The sequence below is a fragment of the Eutrigla gurnardus genome (assembly GCF_963514095.1).
Source record: "Eutrigla gurnardus genome assembly, chromosome: 14".
Classification (NCBI taxonomy): Eukaryota; Metazoa; Chordata; class Actinopteri; order Perciformes; family Triglidae; genus Eutrigla; species Eutrigla gurnardus.
In genome coordinates this window covers 1,634,274-1,659,418 of record NC_139937.1, presented here as the reverse complement: position 1 = coordinate 1,659,418, position 25,145 = coordinate 1,634,274, and the positions used below count along the sequence as shown (strand labels likewise).

The 25,145-nt window shown below is 45.6% G+C and overlaps 1 protein-coding gene across 3 annotated transcripts in view; it reads left to right on the top strand.

The window, feature by feature from the left end:
- Positions 1 to 25,145, top strand: part of ddr1 (discoidin domain receptor tyrosine kinase 1) — a 54,342-nt gene that overhangs the window by 1,764 nt on the left and 27,433 nt on the right. For all 3 annotated transcript variants that reach the window (XM_084026636.1, XM_084026638.1, XM_084026637.1), the window contains exons 2-3: positions 17,615 to 17,772; positions 19,760 to 19,862. In XM_084026636.1, coding sequence (XP_083882762.1) covers positions 17,673 to 17,772; positions 19,760 to 19,862 — 203 coding nt within the window. In that variant the 5' untranslated portion in view covers positions 17,615 to 17,672. The remainder of the gene's footprint in view (positions 1 to 17,614; positions 17,773 to 19,759; positions 19,863 to 25,145) is intronic.

Genomic DNA, 25,145 nt, shown 5'->3' with positions numbered 1-25,145 from the left:
ATAAAGCAACTGCAGCTGTATATTTTCTGGAGGGGTTACTAAAATATTCTGATTCTGATTTCCACAGATATTTATTAACAAATATAAACAAATGCGAACGTGGTCGCAAACTACAGATCGCGTCTAACAGGATGTAACTTTTTCTGACTGTCAAATCTTCGAAGACCAATGGAAACTGGAGCTTTTAGGCTCCGCCTCCTGCTGCTGCCGCCTGCTCTCGTCTACTTTCCAGGCAAGGAGCGGTTCATCTCCAACGAGCCTGATCAGTCAGGGGGATGTGGGCGTGATTGCATGTGTTTCTGTTGCCAGCTGGTTCCTGTGTGTTTGTGCACGCCTTGGTGCTTGTAGAGAGGCAGAGGTGGTCTGATGGAGGAGTTAACAATTGGCTCCAGTGGGTGTGCAGTGCTGCGGGGAGTCACCTTTTATAACCACGTGAAAATTGTAGATGTGGTTAGTTTGTTGGGGGGGCTGAACAGCCAGTCCAGAGGAGGTGTAGCATTGTTAGAGGCTGGGAGGAGGAGAGGGTGCCAGTGCTATTTGCCAACAGATAGAGAGGCAATAAAAGGCCATTTTCTCTCAGCCGTCCCTCCCTCTCTGTAGCGAGAGCAGGCATAAAGTGAGGAGGAGCCCTGAGTGTGGCTACAGTCGGTCCCTCACAGCAAACTGCTGCTGCTAATTCTCCATAAGAACCCCACGAGAGCCGCTGGCCCTGCATAGCTGCTTTTTATCAGCTGTGCAGTCCGGCAGAGACCATAGACCACTTATGTGAGTATAATTGCGCATGCACCCACTTTGTTATTTTTTTTATTGATTTGTATGGCTTGGCAGGCGTTCATAGAAAATTAATTGCATAATATGATCTGTTGAGGGGCTGCACGGTGGTGTAGTGGGTAGCACTCTCGCCTCACAGCAAGAGGGTCCTGGGTTCGATTCCCGGGTCGGCCCGGGTCCCTTCTGTGTGGAGTTTGCATGTTCTCCCCGTGTAAGCGTGGGTTCTCTCCGGGTTCTCCGGCTTCCTCCCACAGTCCAAAGACATGCAGGATGGGGATAGGTTAATTGGTGACTCTAAATTGCCCATAGGTGTGAATGTGAGTGTGAATGGTTGTCTGTCTCTCCATGTCGGCCCTGTGATAGACTGGCGTCCTGTCCAGGGTGTACCCTGCCTTCGCCCAATGATAGCTGGGATCGGCTCCAGCCCCCCCGTGACCCTAAATACAGGATAAGCGGTAGAAAATGGATGGATGGATGGATCTGTTGAGAATTATGCACAGACCTTTGTCTGACAGTTGCTGTGAAATGGCTGTTTGTTACTTGTTTTGTTTTGCTCTTCAGACGCAGCAACAAACGTCTTGGAAAGTTCTTTTATGTACAAGACAAGAAAAAGTGAATGAGGGCTTTAAGCAGTTTTTCATTATTGCTGTTTGTTTCGTGACTACAAGAAAACACTCCAGATGTGTGGCTGTGTGCAAGCTCACACACACACACACACACACACACACACACACACACACAATGGTTTGTGTAGTCTGGTTAATCATTGACCTCAGTGTGTTGTCCTCTTGTGACTCTGTCATTGTGTTTCTGTTGACCGTTCTGAAAAGACTTTAAACAGGTAGATGTTTAAAGTCCCCGGCTGCGTATTTTGCACAGTTGCCTCATGTTTATAACGACAAGTTGTAAAAAAGCACTATGATGATGATGATGATTATGATGGTGTTTTCCATCCTTAAGAAGGACCTTTCATGTGACTCCTCTCAGGCACTCATGCTTTAGGCAGCAGCTCCGCTACACAGTGTGTGTTGGTAATTGGCTCCCGACTGAGCGAGGCCGGCGGAAGAATTCAGTTATGGCCAAAGACACGACACGGTCACTTGCCTGCCCTCTCGGCAGTCTCATGTAAACGGACAATGAAGCCAATTGAGGGCAGAACTCAACTGTCCACCCTGTTTTCCTAAACCAATTTCCCAGTCGAGTCTAGACAGCTGGACTTTTCAATTGCATTTGTTGTTTGTGTGGTCACATGCAGAGCGAGCTTGACAAGACGGAGAAACAAATTCATGGAGTAATGGATGACACTTCAAAGAGGGATCTGGTGTGTTCTTGGGCTTCTCTGTTTGATTTTCTTCCGGTCAATCTCCAACTCCACAGTCCTGCCTCCTTTCAGATCAGGCCTCTATCCCGCCCTGACACCCAGCATGGCTTTCACCCCCTTATTGATCATTCTGACAATCTGTCTTTCTACATCTAACATGGTGCACACATTCCCCCTCTTAATCTCCTGTCTCCTCATTCCGTTTGAAGCAGCACTAGATGTTTCATTTATCCCCCCCCCCCTCCCTCCGCTCATCCATCTCACCCTCAGCCTCCCTTCTCCCATCGCCCCTGTGGGTCTCCTCATTTATCTGTTTACCCTCCCTGTCGAGGGTATCCTCAGATAACAATATTGCTGCTTGGAAGTATGCAAACCGGGGTTATATTTTGGCGGCAGAGGTTTCTTCAAAGAATTTGTCACGCTATCTTATCGAGGTATCTCAGGACCTTGGCTCGATGCCTCGTTTTAGCCCAGGAACCTGCAGAAATGTCTCTGCATATGTAGAAGTGGCCTAAGAGGAGGTGCTAATATATCATATAATTAATTAAAAATGTAGAATTTGGCAAGTAAACCCTCCCGAGTGTGTAATTTCTCAACTTGTTTTGCATTATTTATGACTCATAAATGATCAAATAGTTCCACTAAAAGAGTACTGATTTAGCATTGCACTCCTGTATCAGACCATTAAACAAAAAGATCAAGTCAAACTGATGATGATGTCCTTTTTTATTCCATACATTGGTTCGTTGTTTTAGCAGCTGTATGTAACGTGGAGCATTGGTGAGCAGCGGTCGTCGGGGTCTGATAGGCCTCCATGTCTTCATAAACACTTTCTCATATGCAGCAGTTCTCCCTTTTACCTGTAGACACACTGCGGATCATGTTGAGTTCTTTTCTCACCTCTCTCCAACGGCTGGCAGCCGAAGTTATCGCTTCTGGAAAAAAAGGACGAACCTTATGAAAGATGGAAACTCAAATGTCAAACTTAAAAGCCAGTGTGTGCTCTGTTCTCTCCCTCTCACTCTCTTTCTTTCCAGTATGTCTTTTCCCGTCTCTGTTCAAATGCTTACACCGTGGTGGTGTTTTCGCCTTGAATCGCTTGTTCCTGCCTCTCGTGGCTCAGCACATCGCTCATAATTACCGATGGCTTCCGGCAGAGTAAGCGCTGTTTGAAACCTTGTTGGAACACGGCCTGAAAATTGTGTTCGACATCAAAAGGTGAACTTCTCTTTTATATGTCTTCTCTTCATGTGATGGATTTGAATTGTGATGAAATCCACACTGAGCGGTCTGTCTCTCCCTTCCAGGGGGGGGGGCGGCATATTAGCACCAGGAAACTGTTGTGTGATGTGTAATTTAGTTCTTTTTAGGAGGCGTTCTGCTGGGAGGACTGCAAGGGTGATACAAGTATCTGCCTGTACCTGAGGCTTTTCACTGTGTGTGTGTGTGTGTGTGTGTGTGTGTGTGTGTGTGTGTGTGTGAGCTGGTTTTGGTGTGAATGTTTTTCTCACTTTGACTCAAAACGCTGAGTCTTGCTGAACTCATTCCCGTTTGACCCGGTCTCTCTGGTTTCTGTTCCACTCCAGGCCATCCCTCCTCCTTTCCCTGCCTTCTCCTGTTCCTTCTCCTGTTCCTTCTCTCGGTTTCAGTGGACGCTCGCCGGATGAATAATTCTCAATACCCGCAGGCAAAGAGTCGCCTTTGTCCCACGCTCGCTCCATCATCCCAAGTCCCGCCGCTTGGTTACCGGGGGGAATTTTCCTCCACGGTCGCATTCTTCTGTCTGTCTGTGTTTGGTCGCCGGGCGTTTTCTCTCTGCCCATTGTGAGAGTAGCACTGTGCTGTCACATGCCTCTCCTCCCCTCTCACCCCATCCTCCCCTCTGCTTCTCACTTGTTCTCTGACAGGTGGCAGTGAGACTGTGTGCAAATTGTATTCAGGGAAGTAAGTGATGGCGAACTGCAGCCGCAAAACGTCCTCAGTGTCCAACTGGAGCCCTCCACATACATTCTGCTGCCACGCCTTCATATTAGAGTTCTCAACGGGCCTGAAAATTACAGCCCGACCCGACCCGGCCCGCGGGTTTTTAAACCCGAACCCGACGCAGCCCGACACACCAGCATGAATTGTCGGCCCGAACCCGACCCGAACCCGACCCCCCGCGCGCCATTATTGTTTTCCTCATACACTTGTTATCACGATCAGACAGACAGCAGACGTGAATTCAAATGAAACTTACTCTGCCCCATGAAGCAGGCAGCCAGATTGACCAAACGTGAACAGCGATGATTCACAGCAAACAATATATAATTTACAACCTACAATTTTTTTTATTTTTTATTTTTTAATGAAATGTGTTTTATAAAAAAAGGAAGCCCGAGGCCCGACCCGACCCGGCTCATTTGCTTATTTTTTCGACCCGGCCCGAAACTTCGGGTCCCGTCGGGTTTGTCGGGCTGGGCCGACCCGTTGAGAACTCTACTTCATATTAACATGTTAATGCTGCCACGTACCTACTACATTCTCATTATCGCATCTGCGCCAACGCTCCTGCTAAGGTCGAACTCAGAGCCAAAGTTCCCTCACTGTGGTGGTGAAAGCTCATTTTCAATAAACTTTTAGTGCAATAGGTGAGAAAGGTCTTTCATTAACTCTCTTTTCACCAGAAAGTGAAATGCCACTCCTTTCATTCCAGATGCATTATCCAGAGGGGAAACAGTTCAACTACATGTACTGACAGGCATGAAGCTTCAAGCCCTGAGAACCAAATCCAGTCGCCGTCAGTCAAAAAGCAGTTTCCCAGAAGAGCTTCTATTACACTCCCTCTCATGTACTGTTTTTTCTTTGCTTGCACAGAGAGGACTTCACCCTTTGATTCATACGATGCAGCTAATGAAACCGATCTGAGAGTAGATCCCACTGATTGCCAGCGGTGCTAACAAGGCCTTCGCTTGATGGGATTTTTTTTGGTGTTGCGCTGTTCTTTGTCACATTTCATCTGTCACAGAACATCTTCTGTTTAGTTCTAGCTAGGGCTGCAAAGGGGCGGAAAATTCCCAGTAAATTTCCGGAAAGTTTCCGGTAAATTTCCACGGGAACTTAAGCTTGGGAATTTTGGAAATATTCCATATTTGGAAACTCTCCATGGGAATAATGGGAATTATGGGAATTATGGGAATTAATGGGAATTTAGGGGAACTAACTGGGAATATATTATATCCAAGCATAAATATGAACAGAAGTCATAAGAAAACATCCATACAAAATGTTTTCAACAGATATTTCAACAGATTTATTTGAAAGTAGAACAGAACATGTTTTAATTAGTTGTTTCATGGGTGAAGTCAAAAACAGGAATGTTAGGTTCAATACTCCCAACCCCACTCATTCAAAAATGGAATAGAATGTTCCCATTCATTGTCTATGTAAGAAGTCACGGAGCGGCGGATTTCGAGACGGAGCACCGCCGCCCGCAAGCTCTCGAAAATCTTTCAAACTGACCGTTGTCGATCTAAATTAAAGACAGATTTCTCGCCTAAAATGTTTTCAGAAACACATTTCAGTGAACTATTTTCGTAAAATAAGAGGGAGTTGGGAGGCTTATAAAATAAGAGGGAGGGTAGAACGATACGAGCTCGGAGGAGCACAGAGGGGAGGGGTGTGTGGGGGGGGGGTGCTTTTTTCAAACCTTTCAAATCGTAGACTAGAGCTTTAATAAATATATTTCCCCATAATAGCATCAAAACTTACTTCACTTTGTTTAGTCCAGAAGCTCAAATGTGTGCCTTCAATAGTCTTTGTGCTTCAGGCTCAAAAGTGTGGTCCAGTCTTCTAGTGATCTTCTGTACATGTGATGGAGGCATGCACAGTGCCAGTAGGGGGTGTGGTCTCAATAGCCATGCACTAAGCAGTGTGCTCTGTGCATGTGGTTGAGGAATGGCATGGATATTCAAGTGTATTTGAATGGTATCTGTTTGTTTTGGTCAAGGTTATGCTACAAAATAACTTTCCTCAGCTATATTTAAGTCCCCTTTGAAGAGCCAACCATCAATTTTAAAAATTCCCAGTTTATTCCCGTTTATTCCCATAAATTCCCATGGAAAGTTTCCACTTTTGAAAATTCCCGGAATTTTGCAACCCTAGTTCTAGCCCACTCTTCTCACTCTTGTGTGTTTGGTGCAGACAATCTACCTTCTTCTGTGTTGTTCCAGTTTATGTGTCTGTTTGGGCTCATTTCCCTTTGAGTGCGTCTGCAGAGGCCATAATATATGAGCACATTGATGCCATCCAGAGTCCTAATGTTGTGTTTGTCCCGCAGGCCTTTAGCCATAGACACATTCTGGACAGACCTGGGTGGTGCTTTGATCTGCATAGGTCATCGTTTAATACAGGTGATTCCTGAAACCTGACATGAGTTGGCATGTTTGCACGTCCGGTTCCCTCGTCTCAAAGCCAGTGGGTTTTTGGTCAGATGCCTGAAATAAGGTCTGTGGTAACAGAAGCTTCAGAGATTTAAACATTTTATTCTACGATGTAAAATGACACATTTTAAAGCTTTTATATATCTTTAGAAAGGATGTTGCTAAGAAGTGGCTAAATTAGACCAAATCTCCTCATGCCGACTCGTCTTGACAGCCCCGTGCCTTCGCTCGTGCAGCCATGGTGGCGGTAACGTTTTACTTCTGGCTATTGCATTCACACTTCAAAAAACAGAAAAGTAGTTTTCATCTGTGAAGATTATCATCTGTACAAAACATGTAAGTGTCAATAGCTTTTGCCACAGAGCTTCTTCTCTGCAATATTACAAACTCCAGTGGAAAAATCTGTGTGGCTTTCTGCCAAGGGAACCTGTCGATGCTCATGTCTGAGTTTGGCCTCAAAACATTTTCATCCCTTCACCACTGTAGGCTCATCGGACAAACCAGCCGGCACATAAACCTCAGCAGAATAAATAAAAGCAGCAGAACCACAGCTTTGCTCTTCGATCACTGAAAACGTGTGCGCAGGCTGCAGAGGGGATCTGCAGAAACAAGTAGACACCTACTTTTTTTGATAAGGAAATATTAAATATGTAGTAATATGTAACATTTTACAGATGTAAAACAAATTCAGGCAGTGTTTTCTGATGAAATACATAGTAGAAAGTAGTGGTCGGCCGATTAAGCGGTAATTAATGGCATTTTGAGATGATCGGCATAGGCCAATATCTGCGCTCACGAGGCCAATTAACAAAAAATGTCTGCAGCCGTTGCCCGCCAGCCATCTTGTAGTATTGTAGTAAATGGAGAGTCCCACTGAAGTGAGTCCGAAGTGAGGTCCTACCCCAGTGGGGCACACCGCTCAGCTCTTGGAGCAGGGCCGGCTGTCAGCTGTCGTAGCGGACGCCATTTTTGTTATAAAAGGACCGGTCCAGTTCTGCTCACACCCGAGTCTGAAATGAGGTCCCACCACTGCTCTGTAATAGGTCTGTAGCGTCGGTGGGTCTCACCCCCATAGTAATTTGGTGTCTCATTTGTTGTTATGATTAATTAACTATTAATGAATTAATTATTATATCAAGGTTCTTTAAATAACCAACTTTTAAACTGTTTTTGGTCGACCGATGACTGGCCCGGCTGATATTCAGCATTTTTGTATCGGTATCGGTCATTTTTTAAGCCGATTGAAATAATTTTGTTTTAAAATGGCTCTGATGCAGCCCCAGTCTTAATTTGATTTATTCTAAAACAATTATAAAACTTCAGGGAACTATTTGATTTATTTGTTTCTTTGTTCAACTTTCTAGTTTGTGTTAAGGTCACGTTGAAAGGTTCTGTGATTTAAACAAACTCGGCCACTCTTGGACCCCCTTTGACACTTTTTATTACTGCAGACAAATATCAGTTTAAATACATCGTTCTCTTTGGTTAGTAATAAGCAGTATCTGTATTGGCCCTGAGAAAGCAATATGGGTTGAACCCTATCTTTTCGTGTGGTGCAACCCTGTGCTTCTGAAGCAATTGTAGTCTTAGATATATGTGAATATTGTATTATATACATGTTTTACATCTATGCCACTTATACAAATCAAGTTCCCCCCATAATGTTTCTTTACCTCCCAACTCCCAACCAAACGGGAGAGACGACCAAAACAAAAAGTGTTTGTCCCACAAGCTGCCTTGCTTCCTCCTGGGTTAGTGTGGCTGCTGTTGATGAAGGCATTCTTCCTTTGCCAGACCAGCCTGGATCATCATTCACCATTTGTCTCTGTCTGCCATGCAGATATGCTGAGCACCGCTGCAGCTGGTACGGACTGAGGGGCCAAGTGGACCCGCTTCACACTATGATTGATTTCAGCTTGGAGTAGCCGTATGCTAATGAAACTGACTTTATTATGTTACATTTTTACCCTCAAGTCTCGGCTCATGTGCTAAACCAACAGCGGTGTTCACTGGTGAACTTGGCTGGTTATGAGTTGCTCTGCTTCCTCCGTGCCACCAGGAAGTGTGTGTTGAGCTGTCATAATGAGTCACACCACATTCAGCACAAATTAACTACTAGCATGTTTTGCTTTTACGATCCCCTTCCCTCCTTCAGAGCTTGGTTGTGATTCACCACCGCCTCCACCGTTGGTCACGTGCCGCACTTTCTCCGTTTCTTGCTGCTGCTATTTAATGTGTTTTTCTGACTCGGCCACCTTGCTGCCTCCTCCTCCAGCTCTCATTAGCCTGTTTAAGTGACTCATCCATTCTTTCCTCCTGCTTCCCCAACCTCTGGTAAAACTCAGGAAGAACACATTCCACGCGTGTGACTGGCGCTTCCTTGTATAGAGGAGTTTTTGACTCAACTGTACAATTTGTTGCCAAACGTGTGACTAGCACTATGACCAATAGAGGGGCATGTCACCATTGGTGTAACCAAACTACTTGCGCCCGCCCTCGGTGGGTGTCAAGTGAAAAGTGGGGGCTCTCACGGGGATCAGCACATTCACACCGTCCCGAGTCACACAGAAACAAGCCTGTTTCCAGGAAATCCATCAAATGACCTTGTCTTGCTGCTGGCACAGTGTTGTTTGAAGTTTCAAGATTAATCCGTGCTTCCTTCTCTGCAGGACTCAGAGGGCAGCGGTGCGTACGTCCTCACTCAAAACAAAGGGCTCACTAAATGTTGTCTCCCGGTGGCCATTAGTCATGTACAACCGAGGCAGCGCGTTCCTCTTATCTCACTGTAAATGGAGACTTCACAGGTACAGACAAATACACATTATACTAAAGAAACCAGGCCTCAAATGTTTTACATAATAACTATAAATCATAGACTTAATACACTGCTGACCATTTCCCAAATGATGCAGTACAGTTTAGATAAATGACTACCTTTTAAGCAACAGTTGGTTTAACTGGTAACTTATATACTCACATTTTTTCTTATTAGTAAGAATGATGGGAATGTCATTACTTTAATGGCAATCCATCTAAAAGTTGCTTAAATATTTCAGTGTGGACAAGGGGTGGATTTTCTCTAATTCAATTAAATACAATTTTACTTATGGTGTCATGTCAGAACAAAAGTTATCTCAGGACACTTCTCAAATAGAGCAGGACTTCCAGGGCGCACTCACACTACACCAAACAGACCGCGCCCAGGCACACTGAGCGCTCCGTTCCGTACTTCAGAACGGTACGCTTCCTCGGCCCGGCACAGGATTTGGATTTGAGTCTGGTACTGTTCATGCATGTGCACATGCACGGGTACGCAATGTTGACATGACGTAGGCTTTGTTTATCGGTACTTTTACAATAAAAATGCAGCTGTGTGTGTCTGTCCAAAATCTGCCCGCTGGTGCTCACATGCACTGATGCAGGCCGAATGTTTAGTAGAAATCTGTGCCAAGTTTCAGTCATGTTCTCTGTGTTGTTCTCTCTAGTGATGACTTTGAGACGGCGCTTCTTGTAAACTACGTAAAGCCATACGTGTGTCGTATTACGAAGTAGGGTTGCATATCTCTCTGTGATAAACGATTCTATATGCATCTAGATACACAGGTTACGATTCGATTCAAAAACAATATCCTTTTATTACAGACCGATTCAATTCGAATCGATTCCATACAGTGTAAGAACGATACGATTTGATTTTACGGTTAATATTTGTTGTAGATATTTTATAAAATAAAGAAGCCAATTCTATGAAAGTGACAGTACAATAGTTTCTTTTCAAATATGTAAATTACCACATACAGTGCCTTGAAAAAGTATTCATACCCCTTGAACTTTTTCACATTTTGTCACTCTACAACCACAAACTTAAATGTATTTTATTGAGATTTTTTATGTGATAGACCAACACAAAGTAACACATAATTGTGAAGTGGAACGAAAATGATACATGGTGTACAAAAATTTAAGCAAATAAAAATCTGAAAAGTGTGGTGTGCATTTGTATTCAGCCCCCTCTACTCTGATACCCCTAAATAAAATGCAGTCCAATCAGTTGCCTTCAGAAGTCACCTAATTAGTTAATAGAGTCCACCTGTGTGTAATTTAGTATCAGTATAAATACAACTGTTCTGTGAAGGCCTCAGTGCTTTGTTAGAGAACACTAGTCAACAAAGAGCATCATGAAGACCAAGGAACTCACCAGACAGGTCAGGGAAAAAGTTGTGGAGAAGTTTAAAGCAGGGTTAGGTTATAAAAAATTTAAGTTTGTGGTTGTAGAGTGACAAAATGTGAAAAAGTTCAAGGGGTATGAATACTTTTTCAAGGCACTGTATCCCCAAGCATTGTGGCTGTATGGCACAGGCAAAAAAAAAAAAAACAGAACAACAAAATCACGTCAATGTATTTATTTTTAGACATGGACCAAAAAAAAGTCTGGCTGAATCGTTGGATGGCGGTCACAGGACAGTGTCGTGGACACTACCCGTGCTGCGCCGCCTCTTGTGGCGTAAGGTGAGACACAAGCGATTGACATTCAAAGCCATCCGTCTCTCACGTGCGGTCGTGGAGTGCCTGCGGTCACACGGCAGCGTCGCAGCCGCCTACCTGTGCTGCGCCCGCCTCTCCACCTCTACCTCCTCCATTTTCCGATCCGATCGATCGGCACAGTACGGATCAAATGGCCCGAGTGTGAGTGTGCCCTCAAAGTCGATGAATTTCAAAGTCCTAACATCACCAGGAGCAGTGACACAGTTCTTCGAAGAGAAATGTGGAGTAGACCAGGTTCACAGGTTCATCTGGATTTGTGTTGTAGTAGTAGTAGTAGTAGTAGTAGTAGTAGTATTAACAGTAGTAGTAATATTAACAGTAGGAATAGTATTAAAGGGATAGTTCGGAATTTTGGACATAAGACCTATTTTCCAAGTGAGCCGGTGTGTTCGAGACGTCTGGATACGTTTTCAAAAAATTTCATTCAGTTCTTCTAGTTGCGGAGTTCGCTTATGCTATGGCTAACGCAAGTCAACGGTTCCTAGCTAGACAGGCATTAAAAACAGTCTTGCCCACTCCACAGTGCACCCGAGGCAAATCCATTGTAACGGCAGACTATCGAAGTGTGTTGATAGAATGTTTGAAATAAAACCAACCTTGCATTTTTAAGGATTTATGTCTCAGCAGCAGCAGCAGCGTGTCATACTTCCTAGTAGGCTATGGCAGCGGCGGAGTGATATCACCTAGCGCTTATAAGTTACCGGTTCTATAATAGTTTGTTTACGTGCTGTCATTGCTACAGTAGCAGAGTAGCCTGCAGTGCTAGTTTCTTCAATCTCACAGAAATGGACACTTTTGGAGAATAAATTGAAACTTTTGAAGACTCTGATGAGCGTCTGTGGAGACCGAGATAGCTGGGGCTGAGAACCGGGACCGAACAAACGGAGACTGGTGGTGCCAGGAGGGAATCCTCGCAACGCGTTCGAGGGTTTACGGGTCTACGGACGGAGCAGAGGTCTGGGTTCGCGGTGCGTGATTGTCCGGTGTTTGTGTGAGGTCCAAGCGCTTTTCACCCAGGTCTGAGGGCGTGAGTCCCGACAATTCGTCCCGGTTGATTGGCTATTTACGGCCAGTATTTCGGGCGACGCGTCTTAGAGTTTTGAGTCCGACCGAGAGTCCGCATGTGTGGATTCGCGGAGCCGCCCGCTGCCCGGTGTTGGTCTGCGGTCCAAGGGCTTTTCACCCAGCTCTGAGGGCACGAGGCTCGACTATTCGGCGGTGTTCATGTGTCTATTTACCGGAGGGAATCCCCGCAACGCGTCCAAGGGTTTACGGTTCTCCGGACGGAGCAGTGGTCTGGGTTTGCGGTGCGTAATTGTGGCTTTACGTGGCCGTGGGCTGCCCGGTGTTTGAGTGAGCTCCGAGGGCTTTTCAGACAGCCTTGGGGGTATAAGTGCCGACAGTTTGGCCCGGTTCGATTGCCTATTTACGGGCAGTATTTCGGGCGGCACGTCTTAGAGTTTTGAGTCCGACGGAGCAAAGTAAAGTTCCGCTGCTGCTGAGAAACTAGTTCCTCAAAAATGGATGATTCATGCGATGCGAGGTTAGTTTTATTTCAAATATTATTCTATCAACACAGATATGTACATCGACAGTCTAGCGTTTTAATTGATTTGCCTCGGGTGCACTGTGGAGTGGGCAAGACTGTTTTTAATGCTTGTCTAGCTAAGAACCGTTGACTTGCGTTAGCCATAGCATAAGCGAACTCGGCAACTAGAAGAACTGAATGAAATTTTTTGAAAACGTATCCAGACGTCTCAAACACACCGGCTCACTTGGAAAATAGGTCTTATGTCCAAAATTCCGAACTATCCCTTTAACAGCAGTAGTAGTATTAACAGCAGTAATATTATTATCAGCAGTAGTAGTAATATTAACAATAGTGGTAGTATTAACAGCTATAGTCGTAATATTTACAGTAGTTTAGTAATATTAACAGTAGTAGAATTAACGGTAGTAGTAATATTAACAGTAGTTATATCAACAGTAGTAGTGGTAGTAATAACAGTAGTAGTAGTATTAACATTAGTAGTAGTATTAACAGTAGTAGTCGTATTAACATTAGTAGTAGTATTAACAATAGAAGTAGTATTAACATTAGTATTAACATTAGTAGTAGTATTAACAGTAGTAGTAGTAGTATTAACAATAGTAGTAATATCAACAGTAGTAGTAATATTAACAGGAGTAGTCCATGGAGGAAGCCGCAGCCACGTTTAGATGATTCTATCTCCAACAGTCACAGCGGCATTACAGCAGCATCACAACGTCATCACAGTGGCATCACAGCTGCATCATAGCAGCATCACAGTGGCATCACAGTGGCATTACAGTGGCATTACAGCAGCATCACAACGGCATCACAGCTGCATCATAGCAGTAGCAGAGTGGCATCACAGCAGCATCACAGTGGCATCACAGTGGCATTACAGCGGCATCACAGCGGCATCACAGCAGCATCACAGCGGCATCACAGCGGCATCACAGTGGCATCACAGTGGCATCACAGTGGCAGGTGGAGCCACAATATCTAACAACTCTAAACCAACATTCCAAAGTTTGGCTGCGAAGAGTCTTGTCGTTGAAATGATTTGTTGATTTGCAGCTCTGGCAGTCACAATAAACTTAATGTTTACGATTGCCCATGAATGCACCGCTACGGCCAGCCAACCACAAACCTTATTTCATGCTTGCTGTGGATCGACAGCTGAAGCCAACCAATGACGAACATACGAGGGCGGGACTCCCGCCGCGGGAGTGAGGGAGACGGTCGCAGACGCAACATACGCAGCGGGGAAATCAAAAAGAAAGAAAGGAAAGTGAGACGAGTGCGGAAGATAATGCAGCCAGTGGCGGTGCCGAATCTGATTTGGTGCCAAAACATAAATCATCCTCCATTATTTGGAGGTATTTTGGATTTAAAAAGGATGATGTCAACCAGAGCGAGGTGTTGTGCAGGTCGTGTTTGGCGAAAATTGCACGAAGAGTGTATTGCAATGCGTTCAGTAGCGTTACACCGTATGAGTCGGCGTCCACCAGACATAAAGACATTACAGACGCTATAACATACCACATTGCAAAAGACATGGTACCCGTGTAGACAGTCTAAAATGTTTGATGTTTTATTTATTGATTGGTGACATTATGTTAATGTTGATGACTGGCAGTTACTTATCATCAATAAAACTGCAGTTTCCACATTCTTTTGTATTATGTTATTTTTCTGAAAAATATTTGGTTTTCACCGAACCCGTAGTCATATCGTATCATATCGATATCGAGATATCTGGCATGAATATCGAGATATGAAATTTTGTCCATATCGTTCAGCCCTAGTAGTAGCTTGTTTCTAGCTTTTGAAATATTACTGCTCAGGAGCTCTCTTGGGTCTCTGATGTTGATTATGTAACTGTAATAAAACAAAAAACAAAACAGTGGGCTAAGTAATTGGTGTGATTGGTTACCTCTTTTAGGTTTCAAGTGTCTGCAGGATGATGTTATACTGTACTGACAGGGCCTTAAACTAATGACTTGCTGGAATGTAAACGCCAATAGTTCTGATATTCCCAGCAGTGATGTAAAGCACTCACAATTTGCAGTTAATGGCCTATGCAAAACAACCTGAATCCTATCCTCTGGGTCACTCTGAACCGGCTTCGTCTGAGAACTGGGAAGCTTAATGAATGCGAACATTTAGTTCCAACACAAGAGGCTCTCTAGAAAAGACATTAACCAGTGCCAAAGCCGTCCTGCCAGTTTTCACTGAAGCAATCTAATTATAGAGACTCTGGCAAACTCCTTCTAATGATGCAGTGGCTGCTAACTAAAAACATTCTCCTGTGTGTGTGTGTGTGTGTGTGTGTGTGTCTCTTGTCGTTGTGCAGGACAGAAACAGCTGCTCATAAGTATTCATTAGTCCTGCGTATGGATTAGCTCAGACAGAATGTTAGTGTAGATTGGGCTCCACACTGTGCTGCCTCCTCCAGAACACAGCAGGTCCTTCTGCCTCTCTCTGAGCACTAACCACAGCTGTTCAACACACACTTGACTTTTCCAACAACAACGTTCTCAGATGGCCACTTTTGTTCCTGCTCACCAAAGCATTGGTCTGACTGATTCTTCATGCTTTTGCCTCTTGTTTATAAAGTCTTCATCTCTCTGAGGTGTCGGATGCAAGGTTGTTGTCCCGTTCATGCCCCTTATTGACAGAACGATGATGAGATTCGTCAAGGATAATGTTTTGTAGATCACTGTGGTTGTTATGGTGATTGCCTCCACTTTGCGGCCCCCGGTCATCACATTCTCAGCTCTCTGGTTTTGCACACGCAGCTCAGTCCAGTCAGGTCCATATTTCAGCATTTTGTCATCTGGCGTACTTGCACACATACTTCCTCATTTGGACAACTTGGGTGTGTTTTTTTCTGCAAAGAAAAAAAAAATCCAGTCTCTCTTTCTCTCCCCACTTGGAACACATGCAGCATGTAACGGTTGCGTCTCCCATTCAGGACAGCTGCACTTGCTGGCTATCCCTGAGACCTCCTCTGTGCCCACATGGACCCATGCACACACACACACACGCCGTGCAAGGCCATAAGTCACCCGCTCCACACTACCTCCCTCCTCCCAAAGATGAACATATGTATCCATGTCATCACTGCTGTTGTGGCAGGGTCCCTGCCCTGTTGGGCCTAAGCTAACTCTACTATTCACTGTGCTGCCATACATTCCCCCTCCCCAACTCCCTCCACAGTCCAACCCCCCATCCAACCTCCAGTCTTCTGTCACTACAGCTGTGTGTCAGCTGTCGGCCTGTCCCAGTCTAGTCCGAGATGAAGCCGAAACACAGAGGGTCTACAGGGAAGGCAGCCTGGCCTCTCTGTCTCTCCCAGCTGTCACTCCCACTTCAGACTTCCACTTATCATGAGGTTTCTTTCCTCCCTCTTGCTTCACCACTGGAAGCCTTCCTTGAACACGTCTAAAAACGTAAAAGAATATGCACAAGGGATAGAGCAGTGACATGTGCTTGTTCTTTCTGTATGGTTCACATATTCTACATCACATATACTGTCTCATTTTGAAAATATTGTAGATTTACACTCACTTTCCAGTCTATTCTTCTATGTACACCTAGCTGAAATGAAGGCAGGCTGATGCAACATCCTACCTTCACGATGGTTATACTTTTGTTGTTGTTCTTCGTCTTCGTCTTCTTCTTCTTCTAAACTAAAGATGACGGGAGGATTTATTGACATATCTTTTGAACTCACTCAACACCATATCCAAAATGTCTGCAGTGTGGCGTCATGAACAAGTCATTTACTTTGCACTAACCTATCACAGACAGTCGAATCTCCATTAAGTCAAAATACTTTGACATCTGTCCTTCCCCATGTTATTGGCTTTCATTCCCCCAGTCGCACAGCTTCATCTGTTTTGTAATTTATTCCGACCAAGCATCTCCGACCGGGTGTACTTGGCAGTACACAGAAGGAATAAAAAGAAATGATCTGGGAGTAAATGGGGCCGGCTAATTATACAATCTTCAATTACCAAGCTGTTTGTACCCTTTCTAAAGGCAGCAGAGTATTATTGTATCACAGTGTTCTGCTGCCAGAGAGAAAAAGACATTAGTGTGTGAAAGTGGCCTTTGTGCTACGGCTCTGTGCTCGCTCCTCTGGGGTTTGACCCGTTGCTGAGCTCAGCATGCAAAGCCTAGAGAAACTAAGACTAAGACATGCTTTAGACTAAGAGGATTTGATTGAAGGAGTTGAGTTATGGATGGAGACGGCGAGCCTGTGAGCACAGCGGCCTCGGGCTAGAGCTGTGTGTGCATGATGTACAGTATATGGTGTATATGGAGCGTGAAGGTAAAATAATTTACATTTCGGGCATTCACTCTTTCATCCAAAGCATCTTACAAGTACAAGTACATTTATCGGAAGAAAGCGCAACAGTATATCTCCATCAGTAAAGATTTCTAGGAGTATGTAAAACCAAGCAATGAGTACTACATTTATTTTTTGGGGAGGTGTCGCGGTACTAAGGGGAGGAGCCTAAGCAGAGTCCAGGCTAACTCTGAACAGGGTCTTGAGGGGACTGTGGCTTAGTTGGTAGAGCGGGTCGGCCAATGTTCAGAGGGTCGGCGGTTCGTCCCCGCCCTGTCACTTTGTCATGGTCGTTGTGTCCTTGGGCAAGACACTTCACCCAGCTTGTCTCGTATGAATGTGTATGACTGCTGTATGAATGGCAGCCACGCTTCCACCAGTCTGCCCCAGGGCAGCTGTGGCTACTATCGTAGTTTACCACCACCGGTATGACTGTGTGTGAATGAATAGAACCTGGCACTCTGTCAGAGCGCTTTGAGTGTCTAGAAAAGCGCCATACAAATCCAATCCATTATTATTATTATTATTATTATTATTATTATTATTGAGTCCCTTACAGAAGATGGCGGTCCTCACATTTCCGCCAGGGTGGAGTAGAGTTGTGAGCTGGCTGTGCGAATCCTAAATGAATTTAAATGTAAATATCCCTTCTTCTTTCTTTTCTGCGACAGGTATGCCTGTGGACATCGCTGTGTCCCTGGACAGGTAACCAGGTGTGTTGCTGCTGTTATGGCCTTGCCAACGCTGCGGCTGTTTCCTGTCACCATAATCACAGTCCTGCTGGCGTTGGTGTCATCTTCAGGGGACCATGAGTGGCACTTTAACCCAGGTAGGAAGTCATACACACATGTATCTAACATGGAGGGGGGGGGGGGGGGGGACTGCTGTATTTCCCACCCAAAATGCCACATTTGAAACGGCTAATGTTTCCTGTTTGCATTTTCAAACTCTTGCCGTCTCGTTCCTGCTCGTCTCCTGCTGCCCGGCATGGCGGCCGCCCCAACATTCTCAGATCAGTAAGGCTCATTCTCCGTCCGCTATCAACAGGCTATCCTGTGTCCTCTCGCTGTCTGCCAGCCAGTCGTGTCGTGTGTAATAGGAGAATGGGGTAGCTGAGCCCCCCCCCCCCCAACCGGCTCGTCAAGACCGCTAATGCACAGGCAGCTCATGAAAGTGTCATTCAAAATGTCTGGGGAGGGAGTGCATGAGGGTTAGTGAATGAGAGCCTACCAAGTGAAACCAGAGGAGATTGTTTGCAGCCGGTCGACCTTCTGACTGCAGCAGCTTGACTGTAAATGAGACTAGGCTGCAAAGATTGATTATTATTTGAGTCCTATGTTGATTTATTTTTGATTCATTGCTTTGTCTATAAAATCTTTACACTGGAGAAACTGGATCCATCAAATGTTTGGATTATTTTCTTTGTAAATGACTGGTGATTAATAAATTATCCTAATTGAAACAATCAGTTGATTGATCAGTTAGTCAGTTGACAAACATGTACCTTAAGTTTCAGTGATTTGTCGGCGTGCGAGCAGCGACAGTATTGTGCTGGTGATATTGTCTACTGGCACTAATGTAATCTAGGATTAGACTGATGGAAAAGGAAGAGTTGGAGGTAGATGAAGTGGTATAGCTCATACACAGACACACAGTTTATCCTGGTGAAACAACTGAATCCGTGTTGACAGCGCGGGCAGGGAGGGTACGCACATGGGCCAACGTTGGATGAACGATGACGAGAGAAAGTAAAAGCAGAGGACACGTGAGGTGAGAGGCGGAGAGGTGAGAAGATTGCAGATGGCGGGATATTGACTGGCGATGGATGATGATGATGACGATGATGTAATAAAATGGGCACCTGTCTGCAGGGCGTGGATGAACTGTCTGCTGCACCCGTTGGGGTTTTTAGGGTTTGTCATTCAGCCCAACATTCCTGTCCGCTGACTCAGACAGAAACCGAGTTAGAGTACCCCCACCCCTCGCCTCTTTATGTCACCCTCAGCCTCCCCTCTATATCACTGTCACTCACTACCCCATTCCACTTTATCACTATCCAAACCCTCCCTCAGCCTCTCGTCCTCATGACTGACTTCAGAGCAGATAGCTGGGTCGTCCAGTAATCCCTGCCTGGGACCACGCTATCTGGATCATTTGATAATGCCTGCTGCTGGACTGGAGTCTGCACCGATATCTGAGACCCGTCTGTGTTCTTTCATTCGCCCTTGGTTTCTTTCTCTCTTTTGTTCTCTGCCTGCAAATCCCCGAGCAGTGGCAACCGGAACAGGGCCTGTGCAGGATCACTGGAGCCCTGAGGAGGTGGCTTTTGTGGGATAGCAAGTTGGATAGGCAAAAAGAGAAAAGGGCAGGAAAGGTGTTGTCTCAGAGAAGACGGTTCACCGTGTCTCACAGGAGGCACTGGACACAGCCCGTCTTCAGATGAATGATGCATTTGAATGATTGTGCTGTTGACGGGACTGAGGGGCCTCACCGGAATAAGTGGTGCAAAACACTGCCATAGGTTTCACATGAAGTCATTAGTGCAGACTCTACACCCGAGAGATTCTGCAACAAAATAAGAATAAGAGAGGACGGGAAGTGCCCCCCCCCCCCTCCCCTTTCGGTGGTTTATGAAGCATGAAGTCCGGAAGTTTTCCCAGATATGACATAACCACTTTATGCTCCGTGACCGATGACACTCTAATGGAAATATAACATTCTCCTTGGACATGTGCTCAATACGACTCAGAGAGAATGTGAGAATGTTGCTCATGTCTCCCTCTCCTCACTCTTTCCCTCCATCTTTCCCCCTGCAGCCCAGTGTCGCTACGCCCTGGGGATGGAGGATGGCACCATCCCAGACTCTGACATCACTGCCTCCAGCGCCTGGTCAGACTCCACTGAGGCCAAACATGGAAGGTAGGAAATGTGTGAATGTCTGTGTGCCGGATAGAAAGTGACTAATTAGATGACTTATTAAGTGGCCTTTCCTGTACTTTGTGTTTTCAGTCTGAGAACTGAGGAACTGAGAAATTCTGCTTTAGGAGTAAGTTAACAGCAGGCTAATCACTTCCAGTATCACTGCTGCTCTGTTGCTCTCGTAGCCACACCAGTGATGTCATAGTGTACTGACACACCCTGGAGTGCACACCTTTATCACCGCAGCAAAGTGAAAAGTTTAACAACTGAAAGTTAGCGAAACATATTTTTAGCAAATGTTCACTTGCTTGATTTCTTTTATTTTGTTTTGAGTCAAAAGTATAATATGCAACAATTTGTTGTGTATTATTGGAATGCAGAGTCCCTCTGTGTTCCAAGGCAGAGAGGACATACACAGAGAGAGCAGGCAGGCCACAGCAGGATGAAGCTTGCCTTCAGCTGTATTCAAAATGTGGCACCTTCCCACGGGGATTTGAGGAGGCGTGGTTGTGATTGGTCTTTAGAATGCAACCACCGTGACTTTGTCAGAAAATGACATGTAATTCTTCTGATTCATGACATTGTTCTCATGAAAGCCAGTCCCTCTCTTCATTCTAGCTTGCACTGCTACGCACTCTCTCTCTCGCTCCCTCTCTCTCCCTCTTTCTCCTTGAACCGGAGAGGATGGACGATTTTTGGATGCTCTATTTACGAAGGGATGCTACTACAGAGTATCCCTTTTAAGATGTTGGTTCATTTAAAGGACAATAGCCTTTTGGCAGGCATTCCTTTTGTTGTCGTGAGGTAACGTGCAGACTTTGAAAATCAGTTGCATTGGCATCAATGTAACATTGACATGAATGAATGTAGACTTGATGTTCACTGGGATGTGTTGTACAACTTAAGTATGTTCTGCTAATTGATATTACCGTACAGAAATGAAAGGAAACCCACATACTTTCAGATTTCTTAAGCTTACCATTATGGTTTGCTGAACCATTAGCTTGTGAAGTGTAATTGCTAGTAAATAGACTGAAACATGCAAAACCTGATATGAACAGTCACCCTGGATTGATTGGATTGAAACCTTTCAGTCAATTAAGAAATCTCTGTATAAACAAAAAATAATCACCACTCCCAGCTGACATTGGGTGAAGGCAGGCTACACCTGGACAGGTAACCAATCTATCACAGGGCTGACATGTAGAGACAGACAGGTAACCAGACTATCACAGGGCTGACATGTAGAGACAGACAGGTAACCAGACTATCACAGGGCTGACATGTAGAGACAGACAGGTAACCAGTCTATCACAGGGCTGACATGTAGAGACAGACAGGTAACCAGACTATCACAGGGCTGACATGTAGAGACAGACAGGTAACCAATCTATCACAGGGCTGACATGTAGAGACAGACAGGTAACCAGACTATCACAGGGCTGACATGTAGAGACAGACAGGTAACCAGTCTATCACAGGGCTGACATGTAGAGACAGACAGGTAACCAGACTATTACAGGGCTGACATGTAGAGACAGACAGGTAACCAATCTATCACAGGGCTGACATGTAGAGACAGACAGGTAACCAGACTATCACAGGGCTGACATGTAGAGACAGACAGGTAACCAGTCTATCACAGGGCTGACGTGTAGAGACAGACAGGTAACCAGTCTATCACTGGGCTGACATGTAGAGACAGACAGGTAACCAGACTATCACAGGGCTGACATGTAGAGACAGACAGGTAACCAGTCTATCACAGGGAGACATGTAGAGACAGACAGGTAACCAGTCTATCACAGGGCTGACACGTAGAGACAGACAGGTAACCAGTCTATCACAGGGCTGACACGTAGAGACAGACAGGTAACCAGTCTATCACAGGGCTGACATGTAGAGACAGACAGGTAACCAGTCTATCACAGGGCTGACACGTAGAGACAGACAGGTAACCAGTCTATCACAGGGCTGACATGTAGAGACAGACAGGTAACCAGTCTATCACAGGGCTGACGTGTAGAGACAGACAGGTAACCAGTCTATCACAGGGCTGACATGTAGAGACAGACAGGTAACCAGTCTATCACAGGGAGACATGTAGAGACAGACAGGCAACCAGTCTATCACAGGGCTGACATGTAGAGACAGACAGGTAACCAGACTATCACAGGGCTGACATGTAGAGACAGACAGGTAACCAGTCTATCACAGGGCTGACATGTAGAGACAGACAGGTAACCAGTCTATCACAGGGAGACATGTAGAGACAGACAGGTAACCAGTCTATCACAGGGCTGACATGTAGAGACAGACAGGTAACCAGTCTATCACAGGGCTGACATGTAGAGACAGACAGGTAACCAGTCTATCACAGGGAGACATGTAGAGACAGACAGGTAACCAGTCTATCACAGGGCTGACATGTAGAGACAGACAGGTAGCCAGTCTATCACAGGGCTGACATGTAGAGACAGACAGGTAACCAGTCTATCACGGGGCTGAAATGTAGAGACAGACAGGTAACAAGTCTATCACAGGGCTGACATGTAGAGACAGACAGGTAACCAGTCAATCACAGGGCTGACATGTAGAGACAGACAGGTAACCAGTCTATCACAGGGCTGACATGTAGAGACAGACAGGTAACCAGTCTATCACAGGATTGACATGTAGAGACAGACAGGTAACCCACCCTAACATGGGGAGAACATGCAAACCCGTACTGGGAATAGAACCCGGGACCCTCTCGCTGTGAGGCGGCGTGCTTTAATGGTCTGAATCACGGCCCGCGTTTGTTCAGCGATTCCTAAACAGTAAATCAGGGTTCTTGTTAATCAGTGTCATATCAACATTAAGGTTAGCAACAGGTTCAATTATGACACCACATCAAAATGCCTGTTGTTTTATTCCATTTATATAGATAACGTCCATAGCAACATATAATCTTCATAATGAGGATATTGTGATTATAAATGAGAGAACTATATAAGAAGGCTGCCATCCTTATAAAAACATCCACAATTAACCCGACCAACCTTCCACCAATCTGTTTCGCCCGAAATAAAATCAACAAATTCTGTGAAGAAAGCAACGATCGGAGTCAGAGTCGGGCGACAAACTACCGTAATTAATATCATTAGGCACTTTTTCCAAAAAAGCCTCTGGTGTGATTATCAAGCTACATGATCAGTGTTGACAGTAAAACAGGTTGTGATGTCACACTGGCCAGTTCACATGAGTCCTGACTATGTGACCAAACAACCACTGTTGTACACCAGGCCAATGGCGTGCTTCCACTAGTAGGTCAAGGGGAATAACATCACTACAGGAACGCATGCACACTACTGGAATGATGCGTTTGTCTGCATGCTTCTTTTCTTTTTTTTAAGTCTGTTGGCACCATGCTTAAGTAATTTGTCCGAGGTCTATTAGATTACGATAGAAGATGATAGTGTGTGTCTTTGTAAAACCAACCGGGTAATTATATTACCACCATGTCTGTCTGGTAGTGAGGTCAGATTCATGAGAGCCAAGTGTGTGTGTGTGTGTGTGTGTGTGTGTGTGTGTGTGTGTGTGTGTGTGTGTGTGTGTGTGTGTGTGTGTGTGTGTGTGTGTGTGTGTGTGTGTGTGTGTGTGTGTGTGTGTGTGTGTGTGTGTGTGTGTGTGTGTGGCCGGGTTTCTTGGCTGAGTGTCTAACCATGTGGAAATGATTATTAGCCCAAGCTTTTTTATTTTTAAGAGAGGTTGGGGAGAGACGGAGAGAGGAAGAGAAAACAGTGAACATGAGGGGAAAGAGAGAACAAGTGAAAGGTGGATCACTGTGATGGCGTGCTGAAAGCTGCAGAGAAATTAATTTGAAAACAGGGTTTGAGGGAAGGTGTTGGGTTAGGGGACGATGCAGTAATATCAGTGTAATATCAGCATACTGGTGTGAGGGAGGAATGTTGGAGAGAACTGAGATGAAGGGGATGGAGTGTTGCTGATATTGAGGTAGGCAGCAGGAGGAATGGGAGGAAAGTCAAATAGTTGGCACAACGGCTGTAATGTTATTCCTGCCGGTTCTGGTGCACGGTGGACCCAACCCTGCCCGGCCACATTCCTCCGCTCTCCCTCCTCGTCCCCTCCTCATCCCCTCCTCTCTGTCTCCTCGTCCCCTCCGCTCTCTCTCCTTGTCCCTCCTCTCTGTCTCCTCGTCCCCTCCGCTCTCTCTCCTCGTCCCCTCCTCGTCCTCTCCGCTCTCCCTCCTCGTCATCTTCTCATCCTCCTTGTCCTCTCCTTGTCCCCTCCGCTCTCTCTCTTTGTCCCCTCCGCTCTCTCTCCTCGTCCCCTCCTCAACCTCCGCAACCTTCACTCGTCCTCTTCTCATCCTCTTCTCATCCTCTCCTCATCCTTTCCTCGTCCTCTCCTCATCCTCTCCTCGTCCCCTCCTCATCCCCTCCTCGTCCCCATCTTGTCCCCTCCTCCCATCACAGACACTGAGTGGAGCACTAATGCCTTGATATCATCTGGTGGTTTCCGGCTGCATGATCTCACCCGCTGAGGGCCCAGATTGAAAGCCTAGCGTGACTCTGAGTGACTGAGTGGATCTGGTCATGTGTTTTGGTTGTCTGAGCAGCAGCTTTCCTTCTGAGCCCCACAGTGGTCAGCGTGGTTGTGGCCTGGCGTCTGTTCCAAAGCTGCTCGTCCGAGTTGATCCGACGTGACCAAGTTTGTGGTGTTTCTGTGGCCAGAATGTGGTGGCAGTATGGACTTTTGTTCTCAGGCTGGACGGAGGAAGGTCACACTGAGTGAGAATCTTTGAGTGGTGCCTGTGTGTGGTCATGGCAAGCCCCGAGAGCTGCGAGTCAACACTGATCCTTTCATTTCTTGTCTGCATCTTCCTGCAGTCTCTCTCTCTCTCTCTCTCTCTCTCTCTCTCTCTCTCTCTCTCTCTCTCTCTCTCTCTCTCTCTCTCTCTGTCTACTAGGGATGCAATGGTTCTCAATATAATATTGAACCGTACGCTACGCCATGCACGGTTCAATACACACTTGTGAAATTAGTTTTTTTGGTTTTGCAATAAAATTTCACGTTACCATCCTTGTATTTCTCTCTGAATTGGCGGAGCTTTGGAGGAGCACTTGAACGCAGCATGTTTTCACGCTCCCTGCCAGTAAATATCCAACGTCCTGGAAGCAGGACGGCTGAGAAGGTAACACCGTCAGTTAAAAACAGTTTCTCTCGTTGATGCTTCCAACAAGCTGATTCTACCGGTGCAGAAAACACAAGAACACAACA